The 19,335-nt window shown below is 34.2% G+C and overlaps 1 protein-coding gene and 1 pseudogene across 1 annotated transcript; one reads left to right on the top strand and one right to left on the bottom strand.

The window, feature by feature from the left end:
* LOC149529130 (aminopeptidase M1-like) overlaps positions 1 to 19,335 on the top strand; it is a 56,199-nt pseudogene that overhangs the window by 10,781 nt on the left and 26,083 nt on the right.
* On the bottom strand, positions 7,762 to 9,350 carry LOC149529131 (uncharacterized). The gene has a single exon (XM_089810790.1). It carries the CDS (start codon positions 8,940 to 8,942, stop codon positions 8,382 to 8,384), a length of 561 nt encoding a protein of 186 aa, XP_089666916.1. The 5' UTR covers positions 8,943 to 9,350; the 3' UTR covers positions 7,762 to 8,381.

Raw genomic sequence — 19,335 nt, 5'->3', positions numbered from 1 at the left:
ACCTTCTACCAACATGATCCATTGATCCATCCATAATCAACCTACATACAATTTTTTTTACATTCTCCACTGCAATCTCTATTACAACAAGAATTTTCACTATGAATCTTCATCCCACAAATTCAACAAGGGTGAAGATCCCAACATTTATCCTCAGAAATGTCTTTCCCTATGACAATGGGAACATGAAATGCATTCCTTACTCTAAACTAATTTTTTTAGACCATCAACACTATCAACATCAAACCTCTCACACTTATTGAATCCAAGGCTTGCATATTTTGGCCTCCAACTGGGTTAGGTATACTCTTTCATGCCTTGTTCATTATTTCCTAATCCTCTTCCTTTGAATCCCATTTTCTGCAAAATCTTTAAACTAACATTATTTTTAAAACAACTTTGGTTCTCAACATCACAACTTGTACTTGCAAAATTTGGAGATTTATTCATGTTCTTACCTTCAATTTTGTACTCATTGCTTGAAGAAAATTTCATTGTATCATCTTCATTCAATGGTCCATTCAATGGACATGGATCACTTGTATCACATGCAACATCGCAAACTAATTTCTTTGATCTCAAATTTTCATTTTCTATTTCCAAAATCATTACCTTCTTACCCATATCTTCATTCTCCTTCTTAATCTTTTCCAATTCTTTCACAAGATGATCATTTTTACAAAACTTCTCATAGACATTCTTTCTCAACTCCTTAATCATATCTAATTTGATTTTTTCAATTTCAATATTTCATTATTCAACACATATTTTTCACAAATTAGAATTTCATTCTCTTGCTTTATCTTTTTCCCTAACTTGGCCATTAAAATAAATGAAAATCTTACACAAATAAAATTACGTGAAACTATAACTTCGATATCTCCTTTGAATTCATAGATGATTTCTTCACAAAATCTATCCTCTTTAATAATCTATTCTTTATTTCAATACTCCAATTTTTGGACTATATCAACTTACTTTACGTCTTATATCTTTTTCAACAGTCTTGATCAAAACAACATACTATGTTGTTTCTTTTCACTTTTATAACAATCTTTAATAAATGCTAGCTCTGATCAATAAAATTATTTTTCACATAACTTGAAAAATAAGGTCTTATCTTCTTCATGTATTAAACTCACTTAGAAGCTCTTTTCAAGAACCCAATCTAGCTTTTGTCTTTGACATCTCAATGCTATTTGTAAGTGGCTTCAAATTTTCCTAGAAACTTTACAACAATTCTCTTAATTTTTACCAAATTTGCATTCCTTGACCTCCTTGCTATCACAGACATACCAATTGTTTGACTTTTCTTGTTTCTTCCAACAAAAACAAATAACAATGTCAACTTGAGGAGCCTATTCTGAACACACTTAGATAATTTATTTTCATCAATCTACCCTTCATTTCTTCCACAACCCTACTTTTCTCATGTGATAATTCTTAGACTCAGATCTTCAACCTCTCATCTGATTTTAAGGATCTTTTCATTGTTCTGATACCAAATGAAAGAATAAAAATAATAAACACAACTTGAAAAACAGCTATAGGAGAGAAAAGAGATTTTATTAATTGATAATAGTAATTGATAACAATATCTTTCATTTATAGAGAGTTTTACATGACAAAGAAATCAGCAATCAATTACAAATCAGATTCTTAACACATTGTCTCTAGTCCATAGATTTGGGAGATGTCGAAACTTATTTCATAGTTACAATTTATTTCTAGAATTATGCTAGAATAGATATGAATAGACTCAAAGATCTAAATAACTTATTCTTAATTCTCGGTTCATGATTTTCTAACTGCTACAACCAATTTAGTTTTAATTAGTGCATGTGTTATTCAAGAGTCCAGTTCATTTTGATGGGAGAACAACTGTTTGCCAACAGTTTTCCTACCTAGTATATTTGTGTTTGGTTTTCTTGTGTTTTCTTGTTTTAAGTTATGATTATTGCATTGATTATATTCTAGACCCCATCATATTGCTACACTCATAATGCTCTGCACATCCATTGATCAAGAGTCTTAAAATTATGTGAAGTGAACTCCAAACTCCCATGGTGATATAGATTTCTGGGCCAAACTCCAAACTCCAAGCTCTGGGCCAAGCAGGCTTCAGGGTAGACTACCAGCATGGATCATATCTTGACACTACGGGCTATTATTGAGGAGGCCCAGCACCACTCAATGAAAGTCTACTGTTGTTTTCTAGATTTTTGTAAGGCTTTTGATTCCATCCCTAGAGCAACCTTTTTTTAGAGACTTAGAGATATTGGTATTTCTGAGATCTTACTGACGGCTATCATGAGGTTATATGAGACAATGGTAGGTAGACTCAAGACCACCGAGGGCCTCTCCAACCCTATCCAAAGCACCATTGGAGTGAAGTAGGACTGCCCTCTCTTGCCCACCTTGTCCAAGATCTACATTGATGAGCTCGAGGCCTTTCTCAGTGACTCCTCACTTCCTGGTGACAGTTGTCATCTACACCAGGTATTAATCTCCATCCTTCTCTTTGTTGACGATGTAATTCTTCTTGCTTCTTCTCTTGAGGGTCTTTAGAGGCTTTTGGATAGAATTGCATCCTTTTGTGACATGAGATAGTTGGTCGTGAATGTAGAGAAGACTTGTGTTATGGTCTTCAATAGTCTAAAGACCTCACATCTCCATTTCCACTTTCAAGGTTGGGAAGTTGAGATTACATCATCTTACACATACCTTAAGGTTAAGCTTTTTGGATCCCATTTCAACTTGAGATTAGCCATTTAGCCTTGTATCAGTAAAGGGTTGGGTTCCATTTCCATGCTTGAGAGAGAGTGCTTCAGATACCACTTTCAGGACACTTCAACTAAGCTATCCCTCCTAGATTCCTTAGTAAGACCCATAGTGCTCTATGGTCCAATGGTATCGGGGCCTTCCCTTTTGGACTCAAATTGGGCCATGATCAAGTGTACCCAGACTCTGCTCCTCCGTTGGATTATTAGATGCCATAGATCTACCCCCCACAGTGTTATTTTGGCTGAGTTTGGAGCCCACCCATTCAAGCTTGCAGCCATTTTTGACCTGATTTGGTTTCTCCACCATCTTCAAGGCTTTGCAAACTCAACTGAAGGCCAATAGAGATACCCTTACTTAGCCTATTGCTCTTCAGTTTCTATCGTAGACTCCAATCCAGCCACTCGAGCCCACTATTGGTATGCTCAGGCTACTATCTTGCTAAGATCAGTTGAGATCAGCATCGACCATTTCCCTCCCTACCAGTTCTCATTGGATGCTCCTGCTCATCTCCTCCCCTCTCAACAGGAGTTGAACGGGTATGTCAAACTTGACTCTACAAGCTGTATATTATTCGGATCTAGGTTGATCCTCCTAGGGGTCTACGTCCGAGGATGACATTCTACACTGAGCACTTCTTAGATATTTGGGATGGGATTATTATACACCCTAACTACTTACATAGACATTGGACACATGCCCTATGTATCTCCCTTAGTTCTTTTAGGTGGGCTCACACGAACTTCGGATCCAGGTTGATCACCATATTGATAGAGAGGATCGGGTTTGTAGACTTTGTACCTTAGTGGAGTCGGAATCTAAGACCCATTTCCTTTTCAGATGCCTCATATACTACGAAATTAGAGGGAGATTTTATTGTGTGTTTGGATAATGCAGATCCCTCTTGGATTTCTTCAGGTACACAAATCAGCGTTGCATTGTGCTCTATCTCCGTGAGTCCTTATAACTTCGTGACCACACTTTATTTTTGAACCCCGACCTAGAAAAGCCCATTCCAAAATGGACTCCAAGCCCACCAACACCTCCTTGTCAAAAAGTGCCTTGGCAACCCTTCTAACTTCAATTGTGTTTTCCCTTATCTCCATACCCCATACAACAACCATAGAGATTACATCCAAATTGACTCTATATTTCTTCTTCCTTTCTTGAAATTGTGGTTGTAACACTCACATAATTGCCTAAAACATATTGGCTTTATTAATTTTAACAAGCCCTTTGAATCCCTTTTGTTGTTTTGTGTCTGTGTCAACAGAAAATGTGGCTTCCATGGCTACAACCTCCACTTTCTTCTCTTCTTTTCACTTTGTCTACAAATTACTCACCTTAAGTTTCCCTTTGCTTGAACACTTTAATTGGCCTTCAATTCTTTTTAAAGAAATAGCCATATGAAACTTTTTAATAATAAAATTGTAAATTAAAAAATCCAACATTTGCAAGTTGCTCTATAAATTAGCACAATTTTATTTTATTGAGGACATGCTCATTAACAAAATGATGATGTGATTCAACATGATGTTATTAGATTCTTGGACATGTTTATTACACTTTGATTTATCACAATACATAATTAAGATATGGGTGATAAAGTTTTTTAAGAATTTGTTCATTTCATATTATTTCACCTATTGTTGTAATAATTATTTTGTATTTAGTTTTGATGGACTGTAGTGTATGGCTATTATGTTTTTTTCTAACAACACCATTTAATAGTAGTATATCCAATATCAAAAAAGTAACCAAAGGTTTATTTCCTAAAGCTTGTGCATCCTATCCATTATGAAAATGAAAAAACAAAAAGTATTAAAATCTTCATTCTTTAAATATTATATTTACTTTTATGTCCCTTGAAAATATCTTAAAGCTCAATTTGACGCTAACCAATAACTTTTGTTTCAAATGATTCGTAAATTGAGACAAGATTTCAACTGCATCAAATATGTTTGTATGAACTTAGAAATCAAGTAAATCAAAATTCTTATCAAACTCCTATATAATGTTTCATTAATTGTTTTACCACCAAGGTCTACAAACTTAGTTCCTACCTTTACTAATAGTGGTGAAGTTTTGTAGTTTTTCATTTTTAAACATACTAGCATTTCTTTGGTGTATTTTACTTGAGAGAAATGTTTTCCAAGTTTTGTCACTTGTTGATTCCAAGAAAAGTGATAAAGTAATTTATGACCAAACATCTCAAGATGTGATCTTTGTATCTACTTTTACTTCAACTATAAGTAAATCATTCTCGATAAGAAAATCATCAACATACAACATAATGAATATCAACTATGAGAAAAGCTTCAATGTATAAATTTGGATCAATAAGAAAAAATTGAAAACAATTATGAAAAAAGTACTTATCTATTCGTAAGTACTAGGCTTGTGGGGCTTATTTTATCCCATGTAGTGAATATTTTAGGTGGCATATCAAATGTTCTTTCCCATATCAAATTTCCATGATGCTATTATTCATATTGTCAGCACAAATCAACTTAATGGAGATGGCACCCAATATATTGCATGGCTTTCAATAGATCTGATCTATGTCCAATTTATGGATTCGAAGATCATACAAATAGGAAAAATATATGAACAAGACACATTGTTCGTGTCTTTTACTTATAGTAAAACAGGAGTTCATGTTTGTGTCTCCAAAATATAGCCATTAAGCAGAGCAAATGGTTTTCATGTTAAGAGATGCTTAGCAAAGAAGATCAAATAACCATTAAGATAACTATTAAGCACAGCAAATTGTCTACATGTTAACAGATGTTTAACTAGCATGATAAATATGTATTTCAGTCTGTGTAACCTGTTGATTATAAGACAATAACGGCTGTAATATGGAAGTATCAACATGTATTGTTCAATAAAATCTTATCAAACATATTAAATGTAGATTCACTTCAGGTGAATAAACTCTTGATTCTAAAATCCTTACTTCTATGTTCTAACAATTCACTCAGCTTTGACAATAATTCCGCATGCATACGTTAGCTTTTTAAATTATTCTTTTGCTAGCATTAATTTGCCCTCCTTAACATTGATTTTTTCCTCTGTTCAGAAAGGCCTTGTTTCATATATCAAAGGGTACGCTTCCAAAAATGCCAAGACTGAAGATCTATGGGCTGTTCTCTCAGAAGAAGCCAGAGAACCTGTGAATGAGCTGATGAACTCTTGGACAAAGCAGAAGGGATATCCGCTGGTTATTGCAAAGCTCACCGGTGATAGTCTGAAGTTGGAGCAGGTCTGTTTGATTTGGTCGTGAACTTATTATGTTATTTGCTAATTGTTTGGTATACGAAGCCACTGGAATTTTTAACTTGTTGTGAGCTCTAAACAGCTTTAGCTTACAGCAATTTATGTTTTCTAAGAGATTTTTGTGTTGTTATTGTTAATATTTGATAAATTGCACAATCAAAATGATAGACAGAAACTGAAATTCTAGAATACAAGTCTGAATTCTCGCCATCTTTGTGTCATGCATAAGTAAGATTTGGGCAATTGTCTTGCTTAGTGGCTTGGCAATCCTCTTCTAACTGTTTCATTACTATCTTTTGACATAGTCAATGTCTGAATCTGGCAGAAGAATTTGAATTTTATCACAGCCTAATGGAACACTTTATCAATAAATTTATAACCTTTAAATTCTCTTTGATTAAAAAGACAGCAGGAAATGTGGGGGCATTTTGGGCCATTTAAACTTCCTGGCCCACGGATACACAATCTTGTTATGCATTCTGTTAAAGATTTGTAAGCCCTAAAGATTTTCATGTATAGTCAATTTGTCTGGTTCTTTGGGCCCTGCTTCAAATGCAAAAGAAGGGTGTTCAACCTGTAAAGATGTTTGGCACCAAGTATTACTGTTTGTCGTGCTTTGATTCTTGGGTGGTTTTCCCATTTGTAATGCATACTTTGTGCTGTCATCTCCATATTGTTACTCCTTGTTTCGTTCCATCGGTCATTGAATTTCGTTATCTCGTAAAAATCCATCTTTATTAATAATAACATGATTGTTTACACAAATAAATAATGCATTGTATATTTTATGAAGCTGAAATCTACTTTCAAGATCATACATTTTATTAGTACAACTAATCTAATATGTGTTCACACTGCTTTCACATACAGACCCAGTATCTGTCAAGTGGTGCACATGGGGATGGCCAATGGGTTGTGCCAATCACTTTATGCTATGGTTCATATGAGGTTCGAATGAATGCACTCTTACATGAAAAGGTTGGAGATCTCAGTCTTTCAGGTTTCGAATTAACAGGGACGAGTTCTCAATCCAGTTGGATAAAGCTAAACGTTGAACAAACTGCCTTTTACTGTGTGCAATATGATGACATGCTTGCAAAAAGACTAAGGTCTGCAATAATAGCAGGACAATTACATGCTGCTGATAAACTAGCATATGTTTATGCTGCTGATAGACATTGGCATTGTTGAATTGCATTCAAACTAGCAAATTGGAAATCCATAAAAACTTGTGTCACTGTTTTTTGTCGAGAATATTATATGACACTTGTGCATTTGTGCTACTGATGTGTTGTCAGGACTGCTGGATGACACTTATGCACTATGCTCTGCCTGTAAGCAGCCATCATCAGCACTGATTTCTCTGATGGATGTTTACAGCCAAGAGTTGGATTATACCATTCTATCATGCCTAATCGATGTAAGTATTCTATTTTATTAGATTTACAAATGAAAACGCCAAAGAAACAACAACTGAAAAAAAATAAGTTGCTTGTTTTTGCCAATTGACGGTATTTTTTACTCATGAAATGGCAGTTCTTTCCACCAACGATATTCTACTCTAAAAGAGATTAGAAAACTAAGTCATATATTCTACTTTAAAAGAGATTAGAAAACTAAGTCATGATGATTTTCAACACAAAATAATCACGAAATGTCAGACAGCCAAAACAGATCTGACACCACATCTTAAAAACTGTAAAAACCTAAACAATGAGAACATTTATTAATTGAATTTCAATCCAAAATCACATTCATAGTTCACTAGAATCCACTTCCCCAGCCCTATCTTCTGCTGGACAAGATTCAATGGTAATGCTTAAAAATTGCTAAAATCAAAAAGTAATCGAACCTTTAAGATGTCCATGTCGCCTTGTAGGTCAATGGCAACACAGAAAAATGGCCAGATGCACATTGCAAAATTCCTCCTCTTTAAACGTAAAGCATAAACAATTGAGATCAGGGGGACCACCATACACAATCTTGATATTCCAGATCTTGTCAATTCATCAGAATTTTTCAATAGCTTTCTGCTAATAAGTTATTGAAAAGAAAATGAAAAAAAGAGCAAAAATTGTTTCTCGGGCCTCTGAACCCTCCCTATTTTGTATATCCCCATTATTGTTCTAAAGATCTGAATAATCCTTTCTCTGTAAAGTCTAGCTTTCTTTTGTATTTTAAACACAGAGTCACCTGGTAAAAAAGAACCATGTCCTCTTACTCTTGAGAAACCTTCTACATTAAACTGTAAACAAAGTATTCCATCTGTAGACACCACATGGTGTTTATGGTATCCTAAGTGAGCGACCCTGTTTTCCTAATCAATCAAATTTCGCCTGTGGGCTGATCACCTTAACTGTTGGATTGGGCGCCTCAGTTATTTCATTTGGCACATCAATTGTCGCAATTCCCTCTGATCCACTTCCCCCTGTAGTTGCCTCTTTATTGTGTTCCTTCATTTCTTCTGCCACCTGTTCTTCCATTTCCTTCTCTGCCCTGAGAACTGGAGCATAATAATATGCATGACTGTCCATGCATTCCTTCAGCAAAGAAGTAACCTTGTAGCATTTTTCTACAATATCATGATTATTTGCCTCCCCTTCTTCAACACATTTCTCCCAAGCAATAAAAGCATCCCTGCATCCCCCAGACTTCATGAACAAGCAAAACCCACATTCTTCTTCTTCACCCTCGTCAACTTCATCGTGGACATTTGGGTTTTGTTCGGTTTCATCGGGGTTTAGAGTTTTCCCCTTTTCTCCCTCTCCATCATCAGGTCTTTTAGGATTCTGATCTGATTCGTTGGAATTTTCGGACTTTTTCTCTGATCCGTTAAGATTAATATTGTTTTCTTCTGAAGTTTCCTCGTCATTTTTCTCCATTTAGGTTTTAAAATCAATGATTTTGGGTTTTCTACAGCTATACTTTCTACAATTTCGTTCTCTGCTAATGGATTTTCTGCAATATGATAATAACAAAGAAACTGAAGCTAAAACACAAAATAATTGGTTTTACTGTACTTGAACTCATTGACGAGAAGCATGACTCCAGCCCACTTTTTTCAGTTTTCTTCGCAGGCTTCACCCTAATCGATACGATCGGCAAGTGAGCTTTCCTTTGACCGTGGCAAACACAAAAGTTCTAATCGCTGCGAATTTAAACAGTCAGCCGACTTCCTCCCCTTTCCTTAAACCCTAGGGGGCTGTTAAATCCACGGATCTAGTAAGAATCCTCATAAATATTGAATACATTGTTAACAGAATGAATGGGTGCTTCACCCTTGTGAGCATCACCTAGATTCAATGAGTGCTAAGTCTTCCATTTATTCTCATGAGAGATGGATTCATGTTGAATCACTACTCATGAAATATGGGTCAATGAGTTTGACTCAAAATCACACAGTTAAATCTTGATAGCAATATCACAACACAGAATGAATGATTTAAATAACGTTTTTGGGGGTTATGATAAAGTTAATTTCTAAATAAGTTTTTATAATATTTTTTAAAATTATAATTATTAATTGATATTTATTTATTTATCTTGTATTGCTATATATTCATAAATAATAGTTATATTGTAAATGCTTAAAATTGTTCAACTATAAATAATAATTTGATTATGATCTAGTAGTTTAGTTCACAATCTACATGGTATGAAAAATTATTTTCTTGACCTTCAATTCTAATAAAAGTTCCTACTCAACCCTTCATAACCCTCCCTACATTTTTCATTGACTCTTCTACCTTTTGTAGATTTCTTCTAATTAAAGATGTAAGTTTTTCGCAAACCATCATATAAGAAGTTGTTGTATTTAGAATTCATTGTGTTTTCTTTTTTTCATCAACATTTTGGACCACACGATCCCAAAGTGTGATTTGAAATGTTGATGCAAAAATACAATACACAATCAATTCTAGAAACAACAGCTTAAGATATCTTCTAGCTAGTCAAAATTGGTATTTCAATTCTTCAATTAATGAGGTTAGCTAAGCATCTCAAGGGTCATTTGGATGACATACCCAACAAAATAAATGGCATGCATTGACAGAATGAATGACCCACCTTAGGAAAAATAGGTGACTTTACTAGTAAATTGGAAATCTTAGCCTTCTAACCTCATGGATTATTGTTTCTATTACTTGTTAGAGTATCATTCCTTGTATAGGTTTGTCTATAAGCTATAAAAAGTACTTACATCATATATTTTGCATTTGTCTATTAGAAATTGTGTTACATAAACAACTATAAAGGTCTATTATGAAACAAAACAAAGATTGTTAGCATGAATGCTAATGATACTACATTGGGGGAGTATCCTTAGCATTGGAGAGTATTGATATGTTGCATTCATGATTGTATTTGTCATTTATGTCAACATAGTATTAATTTTATTAAGACTAGAAGAATAGCAGTCAGTAATCTTATGATGAATAGAAGCTAAGGATGTTTCAGATTATGCATAGTGGAGGACATGTTCCTAAGGTTGTCCTGATGATGTGGTTAAAAGGACTAAGTTTGATTCGATGGTATATAGAAGTTACACTTGATTTACTGGAAGTAGTGCAGAAACAGAGCATTAGAAAACAAAGTTCTGATGATCTATCACTATCTTTCATTTGAGATGTAATGAAGGGATGCGCAATCACATAGTGATAGATAACAGTTGTATGATGACACCAACATGTGTGCAAGACATGGTTTCACACATGTGAAGTTTTGTATTGATTGTAAGTTGACAATGTTGTTGTAATTGTGAATTGATTAATTATGTTATTTTAATTAACTGGGAAAGCCTCAAGGCTGACTCAAGGAATTATTATGAAGATAAGGTATAAAGGAAAGTTGTTTTCCTTATTTGTAATGTATCTTGGATAAGAGGACCAAGTGGAATGTGGGATTAGTGCGCAAAGCAGGAAGGAGTAAAATGCTTATTGAATGCTTGTAAGTGATCCAAGGGATGATTTGATCTGCAGTATGAGATCGAGTTACAAGATTTGAAGGAGAAAAAGTTTGGTTGACTAGATAGAGATAGAGGAAGGAAGTATATTTCAGTTCTATTATTCTGCAAGGAATAATATAGAGATCATTTGGATACCAGGTTCTTTGATCTTGACCTTGAAGTTGTTTGGGCAGTGGGTCCAACTATCTTCCACAACTCCTAACAAGGTTGGAATCTCCTAACAGGGATTCAAAGTCTCCTAACATGGACTCATGTGTACTAGATCTTGTAACAAACTCCTAACAGGGTCCATCCTCTAACAAGGAATATTTATAATTTAGTACATCATCTTGTGGGTACCATCCCCACCGGGGTTTTCCCTCTGATCAAGGGTTTCCCTAGTTAACATATCTAGTGTTAATTGGGTATGAGTATCTTGTTGTGGTTTCATTTTACATTAGTCACATGGTTAAGTTTGTTTAAGGTTAATGTTTGTGATGGTAGTTGGATAACTGATTCACACCCCCCCCCCCTCGCCAGTTATATCAATGGACTATATATTCTAACAATTGGTATTAGAGCATGAGGTCCTTGAAGATAAGGCTTATCAACTTTGGGAGATCATGGCAAGAAAAGATAGTCCTTAGTCAAATAGAGGAAATTTTGACATAGAAGATAGAGCTTCTTGGTGAGTTATCAGATTTGTGGAGAGAACAAAGAATTGAGTTTACAGATCTAGATCTGAAGAAGACAAGAAGATCAAGGAAGGTATTAATTTTCTTATGAAAAAAGAACCAGAAGGTATGGAAATTTTTTCTTATTGGACATCTAAAGAGTTTGGTCATTTCTCATCTACATGCCCTAAGGGAGTATGAAAAACTAGAAAGAGTTTACTTTCTAATGAAGATGAAAAATTTAAATCAAGTATGGAAAGATTCTCGAATGACTATGATGTTAGAGATAATGAACCTAAATTGGTTAGGGAAGAGAAAGTAGTAGAAGATATAGCTTTGGTAACTATTATTGATGATGATGAAGAAGAAGAGGATAACATTGGAATTGTTAGACAGAATGTCGAAGTTATTTTTGAGACTAACAATGACTTGCAGAATTATGTATCTATTGAGCATAGAGAAGAACAAAGATCTAAACCTAGAGAATAGATAAGAGTTGAGATATCAACTCCTACTTCTAGCACAAACATGATAAAGAATCACCCTTTAGAGCAGATAATTGGGATCAAGGATAAAGGTGTGATGACAAGGAACAAAGTGAATGAGGAATTGTGTTAATTTCTCAAGTGGAACCTAAGAGCATAGATGAGCATGTCAAGATTATCACTGGATGCAAGCTATGAAAGGAGAACTAGATCAAATTGTGAAGAATGAGACATGGGAATTAGTTCCTAGACCTAAAGACAAGAATGTGATAGGAACCAAATGGGTATTCAGAAATAAAATGAATGAGCAAGGAAAAGTGTGAGAAACAAGGCTAAACTTGTTTGCAAAGGTTACTCACAACAAGAACGCATAGATTATGAAGAAACTTATGCACATGTGGCAAGAATGGAAGTAGTAAGGATGCTCTTGGCTTATGCAGTAAGAAAGAATTTCAAGGTTTATTAGATGGATGTCAAGTCAACTTTTCTGAATGGAGAACTTGAAGAAGAAGTCTACATTGAGCAACCCGATGGATTCCCTCTGACAGAAGATAAAGATTTTGTATACAGACTAAAGAAAGCACTATATGGTCTGAAGCAAACACCTAGAACATGGTATGTAAGGTTGGACAAGTATTTGTCTAAACTTGGATTTATCAAATGTACAATAGGTGGTAATTTTTATTTGAGAAAAAATGATGATGGTTTATTTATCATTGTAATATTTGTAGATGACATAATATTCGGAGGAATGATAAAGAAAGTGATAAGTTTGCTGAAGAGATGAAAAATGAATTTGAAATGCACATGATAGGAGAAATGAAGTCTTTCCTAGGATTGTACATTGCACAAAACAAAGGTGGAAAATTTATCTCACAAATGAAGTATCTAAAAGACTTGTTAAAAAATTTATTTTATAAAGTTGAAAACCTATTGGTACATCCATGATAAGTGGTCACAAGTTATCTAGTAAAGATGAAACACCTACAGTTGAGCAAAAGAAGTATAAATCTGTGATTGGAGGATTGCAATATCTAACTCACACCAAACTAGATATAGAAAATGTAGTTGGGATTATAGCAAGATTTCAAGTTGATCCTAAAGAGTATCATTATGCAATAATAAAGAGGATATTTAGATATTTGAAGGGTACATCTAATTATGGAATTTGGTATGACAGATCAAGTGATTTTACCTTGTGCGCATATACTGATGCAAATTAGGCAAGAAGTATGGATAATAGAAAGAGCACCAGTGGTGGAGTATTCTTTCTTGGAGGAAGATTGGTTTCTTGGTTGAGCAAGAAACAAGGTTGTATTTCTTAGAGTATAGTCGAGGCAGAGTATGTTGTAGCAGCAAATAACTGTAATCAAGTTATGAGGATGAAACAAATGTTGAAGGATATTGGGATTGAGTTTACAGAATCTATTACAATTTGCTGTAATAACACAAGTATAGTAAGTGTTGACAATTGGCTATATGTAGTGATGTATTTTTTGTCATTAATGGTAACACATGATGTACATGTAGAAAACCTAAGAAATAAAGATACTTAGCTTTTGGTACTCAAAAAATTATCTAAGTAGGAAAATGGTTTACAATAGTACATTGTTTTATATGTAAAATGTTTTTGATGTCGTATTATGACTAGTGAGGTTAGATGGAGATAATATACATGTTGATAATGATGTGTATAAATTTGGACATCAGTACGAATAGTATGGAAGAAAGATAATTAACATGTACAAGACATCAAAATGTAAGGTTAAGGAATTGTTTTGTTTACAAAATAATTACTTGACCAATTAGGGCCGACATCCTAGATGTTTACTCTAAGCTAGAAAAGTATATTATAGTCTTAGCCAACCTAGCAACAATTTGTGAAAAGGCATCATACTTATGCAAAGACATCTTGCAAAGTCATTTGGAAGTAATGTGCCAATTATGTGAATTGAATGTGAAGTAATGTCATATGTAAATGTGAAGTTTTGTATCATATGCAGAACCAATTTTGTGATTTGAGATCAAGATAAGGTCATAAATTAGTTGGAAAGAAGGTACAACATCTATATACTTGAGGATTAAATACTTGTTTGGGCAGTGAGCTCTTCTTGTAATTGGAAGTGCATGTTTGGGTAGTGAGCTCTTCTTGCATCCATTGTACTACAACTTCTAATAGGGTTGGAATCTCCTAATAGGGATTCAAAGTCTCCTAAAGGGGACTCCTATGTACTGAATGCTTTTATAGACTCCTAAAAAGGTCCATCCTCTAACAAGGAACATATATATCAATATATCTTTGTGGGCATCATTCCCACCAGGGTTTTACCTTAGCCAAGTTTTTCCTAGTTAACAAAATATGGTGTTATGAGTTCTATTTATGCATGATTATTATTACTATTCAACATTACTTGTTTACTTTATTATGCATGGTTCAAAGTAATAAATAATATCTACTTGGCTACAAAATTTTGTAAAATACTGATTCACCCCCCTCCCTCCCACCTCTTAGTATTCCCCATTTCTAAAAGTATATCTAATAATCTAGTATTGCATTATAATACTAAGCACATATCCATTAAGTATCATGTTTTGAGAGAGAAGGCAATAGAGAAGGAAATAAGATTGGAATATGTAAGTACTAAAGATTAGATTGCAGATATCTTTACAAATCCTTTTCCTAAACATACTTTTGAGTACCTAAGAGATATGCTAGGGGTTATGCCTCTACCCACTTCATAGTAGATGATGCAAGGAGAGCATTGGTCTAGTGGTACAGAGCACTATGGTTAGACTAGACAGAATGTTGATGCTTCCTGAATGGGGGAGTATCCGGTATGTACTAAGTCATGGAGGACTCTTGGTAGTTAGTATTGAACAATGTCTTTGGACACTTGAGTTGGTTGATGGTCTGAGAAGTTGATTAACAATTGGTATCTAAACAATTGGTACTGTGATTAACACCTTTGACATTGATGTCAATGGGGGAGAGAATGTGCATAAAAAATATATTGAGAGAATGTACATAAGAAATGGGAAGAGAAGCACCTATTGAGATGTCAATGGGGGTGTGTTATTTCTTTAGAGAGATTTAGAAAGATTCATGTAAGTGCATAGAAGAAAGTGTAAGTGTGAAAATGCAACCAAAAAGTATTGGAAGTTGTTTAGTGTGAACAACTCTTGCCAATCCTAAAGAAAAAGAAGATGAATAGAGCAGTGTTCCAGAGAATTTTAGATTTGGTTGATGAAGAGGATTTGAGAAGATGAGAATAGTAGCAACACCAACAAACTATTCTTTGGTATTCTTGGAACTTAGATGTTTTTCATCTATGTTGCCATCAATGCTAGAGGGAGAGATTATTAGCATGAATTCTGATGATACTAAATTAGGGGAGTATCCTAAGCATTGGAGAGTATTGATATGTTGCATTCATGATTGTATTTGTCACTGATGTCAACATAGCAATAATTATGTTAAGATTGGAAGAATAATAGTCAATGTTCTTATGATGCACAAAAGTTGAGGATGTTCAAATTATGCATAGTGGAGGACATATTCTTGAGGTTGTCTTGATAATGTGGTTAAAAGGACTAAGTCTGATTTGATGGTATACAAAAGTTACACTCTATTTGCTAGAAGCAGTGCAAAAATAAAGCATTAGAAAATAGAGTTTTGATGATCTATCGCTATCCTTCATCTGAGATGTAATGAAGGGATGTGTAGTCACATAGTGATAGATAACAATTTTATGATGACACAAACATGTGCACAAGACGTGGTTTCACACGTGTGAAGTTTTGTATTGATTGTAAGCCGACAATGTTGTTGTAATTGAAATTAATTAATTATCTTATTTTAATTATCTGGGAAAACCTCAAGGAAGACTCAAGGAATTATTATGAAGAAAAGGTATAAAGGAAAGTTGTTTTCCTTATTTGTAATGTATCTTGGATAAGAGGACCAAGTGGAATGTGAAGGATTAGTGCGTAGAGCAAGAAGGAGCAGAATGCTTACTAAATGCATGTAAGCAATCCAAGGGATCATTAGATGTGCAATATGAGATATGGTTACAAGATCTAAAGGAGCAGAAGCCTAGTTGATGGCACAGAGATAGAGGAAGGAAGTAAATTTTAGTTATATTATTCTACAAGGAATAATACATAGATCATTTGGACAATGGGTTCTTTGATCTTAATCTTGAAGCTATTTGGGCAGTGGGTCTAGTTATCTTCCACAACTCCTAATAGAGTTGGAATCTCCTAACATGGACTCATATGTATTGGATGTTGTAACAGACTCCTAACAAGGTGTATTCTCTAACAAGGAATATGTATATTAGTACATCATCTTGTGGGTACCATCCCCGCCAGGGTTTTCCCTCTGATCAAGGGTTTCCTTAATTAACATATCTGGTGTTATTTGTGTATGAGTATCTTGTTGTGGTTTTAGTTTACATTATTCACATGCTTGATTTTTTTTAAGGTTAATGTTTTTTATGGTAGTTGGATAACTGATTCACACCCCCCCCCCCCCCAACTAGTTATATTAGTGGACTATATATTCTAACAAAGATCAAATCTAATATTAATAGATCACACCTCTATCATGAAACAAAACAATGATTGCATTTGATATTATTAGATCACACCCTTTAGGTTTTTGGTGTCTCCTTTCTTTATAACAACATTGTCTAGCCCAATGAGTCTTCCATACAACAAATTTCTTTGTTTGGTTGTATGAAATCACTATATGGGTGAACCACCACCTCAACCACTGGTATATTAGCACTTTCAGCCACTACAAGCAAGACTACTACCACTACCATTGGTGTATTAGTTATTTGTCTCTCACTTTCATGTTGTTCATTCAATTCCACTATAAAATTGGCAAGTGTCATGACACCCCAACAAGGATCCTAGGAAGACAACACATATAACACCTCTAAAAGACACAAGTTTTCTTTTTTGTTAACTAGAATAATGTACATCATTACCCTTCATGTTTCCAAAATATAATTAAGCGCTTGTTTACAAACTTGAACGCAAGATTCGTATAGCCTAAGTCCTCACAAGTTCCCTAACATTGCTACTAGAGAAACATTATCTAACCTATTTATATGCATAAGATACTCATTGGATTATGGACTTCATCTACCTCCATCTTAATGCTCTAAGGCAAATGTTTCTAACTTGTTTCTTTTAGTAAACATAAGTTAATAATTAACATCAATGTTCATTTCATTAGCTCATGGCATTAGTTTATATTGATTTCATAAACATCTATTATCCTTTATATCACTTTCCTTTAATCATTTAGGTAAGATATTAATAGTCATTAAGGTATTCATTATCCTAGGTACTTCATAGACCCATACTCATTTTCATGCACTAAGTAAACTTGAACCACCTATTATAATCAAGTTACTTTATGATTACATTGTTTCATAACTATTCATTATTTAATATTCTGATTACTAATCTACCATTTCACAATAATTTCATTTGAACCTTTCATCAAGACATAATATATTATTTCCTAGTTACATTGATATGTAACTATATCTAAGTTCATTTTCTTTCTAGATAGATGACATAAGAGAATAGGAGAAACATGAGAAAGTAATATAAATGAATATCTTATAACATTGATAACATTTCCAACATATAAAATAAATTTTCCCCCTTTCTTTTCACCTAGAGCTATCCATTCACTTATACATTACATTGAAATAAGATTACATCAATATACATCATTATGCCACATGCATATGACTTCTTTCAAGATATCACAATCACATGAATACATAACATTCTAGAACACCTCAAGATAATATAATATCTAATAAGAGATCTTCAATTGCAAATCTAAAAAGGAGTATGTGTAAGGATTATGCATGAGACCATGATTAGTATCTCAATAAATAAAGATTAACCACCCAACCATATGTGACCAATAGGCCCACTCCCCCAAGATATGATTTAGAAACCAAGGCTTGTGCAAGAGGTAACAACCAAGGCATACCTAAGGTGGTAACCCATTCCTAGTTAAATGCATAAAACATAAATGACAACAAATCAAGGAGGACTACTAGTAGTACAAAACCAAGGGTAGGAATCCCCAGGCTACCTTCGTTTCATCGCATAGGCCTCTCTCTTGAGGTTATCTTAGCTATGCATCTCTGGGCCTCGACCCCCATGTACACACATGCAAAACCGATCACCTTTCTTGAGGACAAGTTTGTTCAATTGTGTCATATCATAAGACACCTTCTTCACTCTCTATAAGGAAACTTGCAATGAAAAACATAATTATTTCCACATAACCTGTAATAGATCTGAAACAAATAAGAAATTGAAATCCACATGTAAGAGAATAGACAACATACCCACAAAAATTGTAACACAAGATATACCCTAGGAAACCCTCATTGAGGGAAAAACCCTGGCCTCCAAAAGGATCCATCACCATGTATTATTCAGCAAAAACACCATTACAATACAACCATGGAATCCTTCAAAGCCATAGCAATTATCAAGCAATCTATGTGAACAAGCATGAATCCACACATCTCATGCCATGCTTCTAGCCTTCACAAATGCTCCCTTGGCTAACTTGTCAACCCTTGTCCTGCTCAACTCTTGCCTTTTTTTTTTCCTTTTTTTTTGTCTTTTACCCTTCTCATACAACAACTACCCTTATGGCTTCTTACATAGTCACAAGTCCCACAAAACCACCAAGTGGTATTATGTAAACCATTTTCTACCTAACCCATTAACCCCACATTTAATATTGGACATTTAATTCTTTTACCCAATATTAAATAATCACATCAAATATTATCATATTGTTATAATATAATCATCAAGAATATCCTTAATAGAATAAAATAATACAGCATAACAATATTGTGCAATGTGTGCAACACATATTATCTCAACAATCTCCCACTTGTTGTATACATTGCATAGGGTCAATCTATAACCACATAAATGAACAAGGAAACAATCCCTCCTAGCATGGCCACCATCATGGATCAAAGTACATCATGTGCTCTATCCTATTACCTACAACAAAATCAAAGTATCCATATTCTCCAACATGAATGATGCCACCTCCTATTATGTCACTACCACTAGACATACATAGAAGTCATCCAAAGAGAAAGTCACCCAA

The sequence above is a fragment of the Cupressus sempervirens genome, chromosome 11 (assembly GCF_028749045.1).
Source record: "Cupressus sempervirens isolate cs-2001-9-10 chromosome 11, ASM2874904v1, whole genome shotgun sequence".
Lineage (NCBI taxonomy): Eukaryota > Viridiplantae > Streptophyta > Pinopsida > Cupressales > Cupressaceae > Cupressus > Cupressus sempervirens.
This window is presented reverse-complemented; position numbering and strand designations above follow the sequence as displayed.